This window comes from Plasmodium yoelii (genome assembly GCF_900002385.2).
Source record: "Plasmodium yoelii strain 17X genome assembly, chromosome: 4".
In the NCBI taxonomy this organism is placed as follows: Eukaryota; Apicomplexa; class Aconoidasida; order Haemosporida; family Plasmodiidae; genus Plasmodium; species Plasmodium yoelii.
The window spans coordinates 353,925-364,580 of NC_036176.2; the positions used below are offsets into that span (position 1 = coordinate 353,925).

Sequence of the window (10,656 nt, forward strand, 5' to 3'; positions counted from 1 at the left end):
CATTGTTAAATTGGGCTTCATTTAATTTATCACATTGTTAAATCTGCTTCGTTTTCCACAACGGGCTAGTTAATTAAAAGGTCGGAATATATAGCATTGAGATTAACTTCTAAAAACAAATCGTTGATGTCATTTTCGACAGGATTCAATTCTTTTAGTAAAATAAGGGTCTCATCCTTAGATTTTTTCATAGAATATTTATAAAAGTTTTTTTTAATTTTTTTAGCTAAATATACTAAAATGAGAGGTATATTAGTATTTGAGTGTATTGATATTTTTTTTTTTTTTTTTTTCGTATGTTTTAATATATCATGTATATCATAATTTGTTAAGCATTTAGAATTATCCCAATTTTTGGTAGGATGGTTATATATATCATCAGAATTTGAATCCTCATCAACATTTTCAAAATCTAAAACAGAATCCATGACATTAATATTATCGAAACTTAAATTATTATTTACCATTTCATTATCAGATAATTCATTTAATTTTATATTATTTTTTATTAATTTATTTGAAAAATTACTACTTGTTGAATTGCTTGATGATGTGCTTAAATTATAATTAGATGAAGTTTCATCATTAATAGATTCATATTTTTCATCATCTATATATTCATTTATATAATTATCACAATAACTTTTATTTGTTATTGCATTATTATAATAAAGATTCTGTACATCAAATGGTTCATCTATATTTATAGATTGTTCATTATTATCATCACTCTGTTTATATTTTTCTCTATATCCGCTATTATTACTATTGCTACTACTGCTACTGCTAAGTGTGTGGCTTATCTCTATAGAATCATTATCTTCTGTAGAATATGACTCACTTAAATTATGTTCATCTTTATTTATAACAATTTCTGAATGTTCATTATTTCCTTCTTCAATTATACTATCATCTTGGCTTTGTCTTTTTGCTGAACCATAAAATCCATACACTTGCTCAATTATATCTAGGAATGCAACAAATTTTGATCCCTCATTTTTATTTTTGTTTGTTATTAAATTTTTTTTTATAGCATATTGTGAGGATAATATACCAGGACTATTATTTACAATATTATTGTTAATATTAGATGTAGAATTTACAGAATTGTTATTCGTATTTGCATTATTATTATTATTATTATTATTGTTGGTGTTTTTTTTATTAGTTGCCATTAAATAGTGATTATAATTTTTTTCTTCTGTAGAATTAAGAAAAATAGTAATTTTTTTATTATTTTTTTTTTTTTTTTTTTTTTTTTTTTTTGAAATATCTACTATATCATGTTTAAGTTCATTTTGTGGTAAATTTGTATTGGGTATAGATTCATCAAAAATAACAACACCTTCTTTTGTATAATTTATTGTTGCTATTCCATCTTTATTAAAACTTTTATTAACATCATATTCAACATCATATTCAGCATCATATTCGGCATTACTTATTGTATCATGTTTATTCGAAATATGCTTTTTTATCATATTATTAACTGCTTTATTATAAATAGATGGTGTTATATAATTCCCCATATTTTTATGTGTGGAAAATGTATTTTTTTTTATTGATATATCTTTAAAAAAAATCCAAGAATAATAATTAATAAAATTAAGATTTCTTTTAATTAATATGTTAATAATAATTAATAATGTTCTTAATAAACATAATACATCATTATTATCATAAGTGTTGAAGTCATAAATATAATTATCATCATTTTTATCTACATTTTTATCTACATTTTTAAATTTTTCGATAGCTATTTTATATTTGACCCGTTCTACATGATATATTTGTAAAATTAATGAAATAAAAGTAGGTATAATTATATAAATTTCATTTTCATCATTTCGAATTATTATAGAACATATTAATATTAATATTTCTCTATATAATTTTAAATCTGTACAATATTTTAGATATTCTGATATATTTTCTGCAATTTTTGGTAAATAATTCAAATAAAAATTCCAACTTCCAGATAAAATAATTAAAGATAATTTATTTATATAATTTATCCTAGAATTTATTATATTAAATTTAAGAGAAAATATACTACTAGTAGGAGGCAATAATAAATCATCAATGTTTGGTTCATTTATTTTTTTAAAAATATTTGATAAGGCTTGAGTGCATCTTATATCAAGATTTGAAATGCAATAATATAAATCTGATATTATTTTTTTTATATAATATCTACAATTATAATTATAATCTAATAAAAAATTTATAATTAAAAAAAATGGATATCTATAAAACACATTTTGAATATTATTATTATATAATAAAGATATATATTTTCCAAAATTTTCATAAAACAAATTAATTGCTGATTCTGTGATAAAACTTTTTATTCCAATTCCTACAAAATTGTTATTATTATTGTTAGAAGATATCAAATTAGTATTATAATAGTTATTATTAATATTGCTTAAATGGTTATTTCCTAAATTTATCTGTCTATTAGCTCCTGTGTTATTTGGAATAGATCCCACATTAGTAGTAGTGATAATACTATTATTATTACCACTATTATTGTTATTATTTCCGATTGTATTATCTACATTATTTTTATTACTAATTTCATTTTTATGTAAATTACTATCAAATTCATTTTGGGTTTCTTCAACATTTTTAACATTAACAGCATGATAAAAACACATTAACAAAAAAGATAAAGAATTAATAGCTGCTATTTCAGAATAATCATTTATATTAAAATGATTTTCTATTGATTTAGAACTATAGTTATGAATTATTTTGTTTATTTCTTCATATTCTTCTTCATCATTATTTAAATTAACAAATTTTGACGTTCCATTTTTTTTTCTAAAATATTTAATAATATCAAGGTTTGAATTATTTTTAATATAATATATATTGAATGGAAATACAAAATTAGGTAATGGTAATTGGATATTATAATTATTTTTTATATTTTTTGCATAATAACTATATAAAGATATTTGAATTGCTATATTAATTTGTTCAATAATTATTTTTTTTTGTAATTTATCATTAAATAAATAACCATGATTTTTTTCAATTATAAATAAAATATATAAAAACCATATACTACTCATTATATTTTGAGAATTTAGTGTTATTTTTTTTATTAACAAAAATAATATGTCAACAAAAAAATTAATTATTTTTTGAGATAATTGACATATATTTAAATATATATTAAATAAAAAATACATAAATGTGTTAATATTTATTTTATTTTTATATTTTTCATAATAATTTACAATGTCTTCCAAAATTTTTACAAGTATATCTTCACTAAATTCGGTTAGTAGTAATAAAAATGATGACAATTTTTTATTTTTATAAATATTTTTTTTTTTTTTTTTTTTTAAACAATTATAGCCATTTCGGCAATTTTGACCATTTCGGCAATTTTGACCATTTCGACAATTTTTGCCACTTTTATTGCCTTTTTTCCCATACCTCTTCATGTTTTTTAACTTTTTTAGCATATTTTTATCTCTTCTTGCAATATCATCTTCACCCAATGCTCCATTCTCATCAGCACTAATTTCTTCGCTTCCACGCTGTTTCCTTGTTTTATATTTTTTTCCACCATACACATTTTCAACTTCATCTTCCTCATCTTCAACTTCATCTTCATCATTTTCATTTTCATCTTCAGCTTCATCTTCGTCATCCGATTTATAATTGGGAATGTGTTTTCTAAACAGTGAATATAAATTGCTTATAAATAAAAATTCATTTCGTGTAATAAAATATGTAATCTTACTAATGGAAATAATGTTAGTTAAACATATTTTTAATAACGAAAGTTTTTTATTTTTTTTTTTTAAATTTGCAGTATATCCATTATTATATTTATATAAATTATTACAATTTCGATTTCCATCTTTTTCTCCTATTATTTTATTATTCTCCCATCCAGAATTATAATGTACAGATTTGATTAAACAATTATTATCTGTATAATTATTTTCAATAACAACATCATTTTGAGAGTCATCAAAAACGTTTTTTTCACATAATTTATAACCGTTCTTATAACCGTTCTTATAACCGTTCTTATAACCATTCTTATAACCATTCTTATTTTCGTTGCCATTTTCGTTGCCATTTTCGTTGCCATTTCCGCTTTCGTTTCCGCTTTCATTTTTATTTACGTTGTCAGATAGATGTGGCTGATTGATTCCCAAACTGTCAGATGCATTTTTTTTATCATAATAAGTTTGTATTTCATTTTCTTCTTCATTTTTATAATAATATTCGTCTATTTTTTTATCACCATTTATACTTTTATATGTACATTCTTGTTTCTGTTCCCCATCTTTGTTAATTTCATATTCGTTTTTATCGCTATTTTCACTATTTTCACCATTTTTATCACCATTTTCACCATTCTCATCACTGTTTATATCTCCCCTTTGCGTAAGACTATGCTGGACCCCCCTTTCTTTTATGACACCATTCACTATATCGTTAGTTTTATACATTTTATTATCTTGCAAATTTGATTTAAGATTTCTCGAATCTATATCATGATTAGTTGTAAAATGTGAATTATTATTTGGTTTATCCATATTTTCATCTTGATCATATATATTATTATTATTATTTAAATTTTTGTTATAGTTATCAGGATTGTTATTTTCGCTATTTATTTCATTGTATATACTACTATTATTATAATTATATATACTACTATTATTATAATTGTATATACTACTATTATTATTCATGGAAAGGTTTTTATTTTCATCACAATTAATAAGATCTTTATCATTATTATAATAATAATTTAGTCGCTTTTTAATAAAAACATAAAGATTAAAAATAACAGAAAAAAGTGTTGATATATTTAAATGTTGCATACTTAAATATTTATCATCTGTTTTTATGGAAAAAATTGCACAAAAAGGATGAATAGATACTTTATTATCCATTAAACTGTTTTCGATCTCTTCAATTAAAATGCTATTATAATCATATTTATATTCTTGTTTAACGTCATTTTTATTTTCACTAAATAATTCATCTTTATATATTAATTTAAATATTTCTAATAAAAATTGACAAAATTTTTTTATAAAAAAAAAGTTTTTTTTTTTTTTTTTATTTTCGATTTTTATAATATATAATAAATCTAAAAAAAATACAGTTAGATAATATGTTTTTACACTTCTTTCTGTAATTATATTTTCTATTAAATAAATAATGCTTTTTAAAACTTCTTTATATATTATTTTTTCATTAATATTTAATATGATTGTCATAGATTTCCTTAAAACACTAAAAATAAAAACATCATTTTTTATTTTTTCATTATTTCTATTAATTATATCAAAATAATTATTACTAGCTATAATAAATTCTTCATAATTTGTATAATTTGTTGATATTTTATTTTCATTCATTTTTGTTATTCCTTTATCATCATCTTTAGAATCTATTTTATTTATAATTCTATTTGTTAATATAGATGGTAATAATCCATAAATCGCCAATTTCTCACCATTATTTTCATATCTAAATAAAACATATCTAATGAATCGAATTAATTGAATTTGCAAAATGTAATATTTTTTAACTGTAAAATAATAAAATAAAAATAAAAAATGATGTATCGTTTCTTTATAATATATGTGCAATATTTTGTTGTATTCAAAATGTTTGCTTTCGTTTAAATTAAATATTTTATTTATAAGCCCAATGACATCTCTCTTAAATTCGAGCAATATATTCTGCTTAAATAGGATGCCATCATCATTGTTATTCATTTTGCCACGTTTTCCATGCTTCCCATTTCCAACATCGAATCTATTGGTACCCGAATAATAATTAATCCCAGAAAATTCGTTGGTTTTATTTGACTTTTGGTTTATGGTAGAATCTAAATTGTTTACATCTTGTATTTGCTCATTAAGATAAAGAATTCTTAAAAATAATATAAAAAATACATCTAAATAATTTCGAAAATATAAAGAACTTATATTTCCCTCTGTACATATACAACACACAATTATGTTAATATTTTGTTCATAATTTTTTAATATCATTTTTTCACGATAATTATAAATATTTTTACTAATTTTATGTTGGTATAGCCATAACATAAAATTTTCGATATTACAAAAAAAAAAATTTAAATAATCGAATCTGCACTTTAATTTGTTTAAAAGGAGTTCATAATTTTTGCGGTTGTCAGAAAGGGTATCGTGTCTACTTGGCAAGTTTGCCAAGTTTGGCAAGTTTGGAAATTTTTGTGATTTTTGCGATTTTTGCGATTTTTGCAATTTTTCTGCGCTGGAAAAATATGACTTGTTTTGGCAGGCCGCTTGCTTTGGGCGAGAGTCATTTTGGGTATTATCCTCATCTCTGGTTCTACAAATTGACATCTTCGAATTTGGCACTTCATTTTTGTCAAATAAATTTTCTATACATGTAATCAATTCAAACATGGCTATAATAATGTGATCAAATATATATGGTATATTTTTTTTATTGCTTTTTAAAAATTTGGCTATATAAAAATTGATTAATATATTTCTTTTTTGATAAAGCTTAAATAAATTATGAGTTAAATTATAAAAATTCGAATGAATAATATGGAAATCACTTATTTTATTGCTTATAATACATTCTAAAATAATTTTAGCATTATACATTAATTTATCTGGATCTTTTGTTTTTAATGATTTGATTAGAATATTTAAACAATAATTGTTATGACAAAAATTGTACATATAATTTATATCAAAAAACAATTTAATAAAAGATTTATTACGTTTTAATATTTTTATATAATTAAATATATTTTTTACTATTTGATTGGAATATATTAATATATTTGATACAAAATTTTTATTAAATAAAATTCCTGATTTAATATTACTAAAATAATTCCAAAATGAAGAAAAATAAATACTACTACTTTCAATTTGTCCATTATATTTTATTAATTTATCTAAGCTATTTTTTATTTCATAATTTCCAATCGAATCATATAATATATAATCATCTATATTGTTTAACACATTTTTATTTATATTTCCTTCTTCATTATTTTCAGAGCTTTCTTTAATTTGGTTAATAATAAAATTATCATCTTCATAATTTTTATCATAATTAAAAGATGTGTCTCCTCCAATCACTCTATTATGTTTCCCACTCGAATAACTTTTCTTATATTCTTCTTTATCTTCTTTACCATCTTTATCTTCTTTATTCTCTTTACCTTCTTTAGATTGGAAATTGCCACTTTTGGGAATAGATGTATTATCACCTTTATTTAGATGTGCCAAATTTTGATAAGATGTTCTTTTTTTTTCAGTTTCCATATCTTTACAACTTAATAAAATCATTCTGTTAAAGTTTATTCTAATAATATTTAAAAATAGATATGCCCAAAAATAAAATTTATTTGTATTTTCTTGAGTACAATTTTTTAAAATGGTGATTAAAAAAAAATGGCAACTATTATTTATTTTATCTCTTTCGATAAATATATGATAATTGAAAAATAAAAATATTATATATTCACAATTGTTTGTAATAAAATGAAAGTCTTTATTTTTAATAATCGCATCAATTAAATTGTGTTTTAATTTGTTTATATATTTTTTTAAAACGCATTTTATTTTTTCATTCCACTCACCACTATCACTATCACTATCACTATCACCATTTCCAGCATTTCCAGCATTTCCAGCATTGCCAGCATTGTCAGCATAATTTTGTGTGCCGCCCATAGAATGGCTCAACTCTTGTTTAAAGCTTTTATCTACATCTCTTCTATTTTGTTCATAACTTGATCGAAATGTATTATTTGTTTTATCATTATTATATTGGTAATTATATTTGTCTTCATTTTGAACGGAATCATTACTAAATTTATTTTCAAAATTGGTTATATCTCGAAAAATGGGTTCTTTAGATAAAACACCAGTAAGTATTATAAAAATAGTTTTTTTTAAATAAAAATTATTATATTTAATTACAAAAAAATAAAAATAACACAATGCAGCATCTTTTCCAGGAATTATACGAATAAAATTTAAAAACTGATGATAATCATTAAATAGATTTATAGATAAATGATTTTGAATCATATTAATTATTTTATTATTTAAAAAAATAACATATTTTAGTAATGCTGTACCAAAAATAAATATAAAATAAAAATAAAATTTTTTATTTATTTCATGGATATATTCAAGAAAATATGTCATAATATTTAATAAATTAATAAATTTTTTTATATATGCATTTATATTATTATTAAATAATTCTTCATCATTTTTTAGATAATGAAAAGTATACATAAATATATTTGTAATTGTTTCAAAACTTATTAATTCTAGATTTAATATTTTATGAAAATATTCATTTATAATATTATTATCCCGATTTTTATACACAAATTTTAGTATGTATATAAATATATTTTCCATTATATATTTATTAATAATTATATAATCTTTATTTTTAAATAAAATAAATAAAACATCTAATATGTCTATTGGATTATCATTAAATTTATTTTCAAGTATATCTATAATTGTTTCATAATAAATTTTATAATTCTCTAAATTTATATTATCTTTTAAATGTTTATCATCATTATTTTCGTATATATATAAATATTTATAAATTCGTCTATTTAGTCCTATATCTGATTTTCGTAATAAAAAAATTACATTTCTAATTATTATTTTTTTGCTTATATCATTGAATAAGATACAATCTGATACATCCGATTTATTATCTTCATTACATTCTTTGTTTAAATTTTTTTTATTATAATTCTCGTTAATTATTTTTCCGTTAACATGTTCTTTTTCAAAGGAAATATGTTTTGGAACCTTGCCACCATCGCCATTATTATTTCCATTATCATCACCATCATCACCACCATTATTATCACCATTAACATGCCTTGGTGAAAAAGATTCAAAAGATTGCGAATAAGTATGACTCCTTTTCACATTCAGATTACCATCTTTTGTTCTAGCATTTGAATTATTTTGTCTAAAATTATCATTATAAGATGTTATATTATTTTTAATTCGGTCTTCTTTGTTAAGCCTAACTGTATTAAATTTATGAGATAAATTAGAATCAATTTGTACATCATATAAAGGAAAATTGTTTATAAGTAAAGATAATGTAATTCTCTGGTTTATTATATTTTTATCATTTAATGAAAATATTAATGATGATAATACTAATTCATCTTTATAAGGAAGTAGTGTTTTTATTCTTTTTTTTGATAATAAATAAATTTGCGGACTAAATGATGTTTCTAAAAAATTCAAAACATTGGTTCTTATTTCTGGATGTCTTAATAATAATAACCATAAATTATTAAAAAATATATTTTCTCCTATATAATTATTAATAGAATATATATAAAGCAATATATTATTATCACTATCTACTACATTAAATAATGATAATAATAAAGCATATGTAAACATGTGAATATTTTCTCTTAAATTTAAAATAGATTTTATATTTTTAAAATAAATTGTTTTTAAACTAATTGTACAATGTAACATAAATTCAAAAATTCCGGAACATAATATATGAATATTATCTATAAAATATGTTTTTTCTATTTTTTTAAATATTGATCCATAAATAATTAATGCTTTTGAATGAACACCCGATGGTAACATTGGATTCAAACATTGTGATAATCTTCTAAATAATAAAAATTTTGATGATATATCTAAAAAAATTTCATACTTTTCTATTGTTAAATATAATTTTTGTAATATATTACTCAAATCAGCCCATTCTTGCACTTTTTCAAAAAGCAACAATATATTTGTGACATCATTGTTTAACTTCTTTCTTAATGCTCGATTCGATTCGGACCCCTTTTTTATCATTTTCCTTTTTTTTTATTCTAATTAGCACATGTGGTCTACAAGGCGAATTTTAAATTAAGACGAAATTTAAACTAAGACGAAATTTAAACTAAGACGAAATTTAAAATAAGACGAAATTTAAAATAAGACGAAATTTAAAATAAGACGAAATTTAAAATAAGGCGCAATTAAATTATCTTATGTTACACTCCTTTTTAATTCATACACTGTGTTATTCACAGAAATAAAAAAAAAAAAAAAAAAAAAAAAATAATAAAATAAAGAATAATAAAGAATAATCAGCTTTGTTGCGGTTATTAATCTATATACTTTTTTGGGGGGGGAGGAAATGGAAAAAAGTAAAATTATATATGACATATAAAGCATAGAGTTGTAAATAAATATGCATGTGCATACATATACATACATATACATAAATATACATACAGATGCATGTGCATGTGTGTGGTACTTCTTATGATGCAGTAAACTTATCACCATAAAAACGTTTTACAAAATGTTATTCCCTTTTTTTTTAAGATATATAAATTTTACATATCTTTAAAAAAAAAAAGGGAGTGAACAAGATTATACATACATATATAACATAATTTTTTAATAATATATATTTTAAAACATTCTAAAGTTTAATTTAACATATAAAAAAAATACAGAATGCTTTAAAAAACACAAAATGGGTTAGTAGTATTACGAAAAAGGAAGAAAAAAATGTTTAAAATGTATATTATTGTAAAGTAACTAAATTATAAAAAAAAATATACATACATACATGCAT

General features: G+C 20.8%; 1 protein-coding gene across 1 annotated transcript; it reads right to left on the reverse strand.

The window, feature by feature from the left end:
* Nucleotides 1-65: 65 nt before the first annotated feature.
* Nucleotides 66-9,881, reverse strand: PY17X_0406200 (conserved Plasmodium protein, unknown function; the record flags this gene model as incomplete). Its single annotated transcript, XM_719086.2, has 1 exon — nucleotides 66-9,881. The coding sequence occupies one exon, from the start codon at nucleotides 9,879-9,881 to the stop codon at nucleotides 66-68; it is 9,816 nt and encodes a 3,271-aa protein (XP_724179.2).
* Between the last annotated feature and the right edge of the window lie 775 nt (nucleotides 9,882-10,656).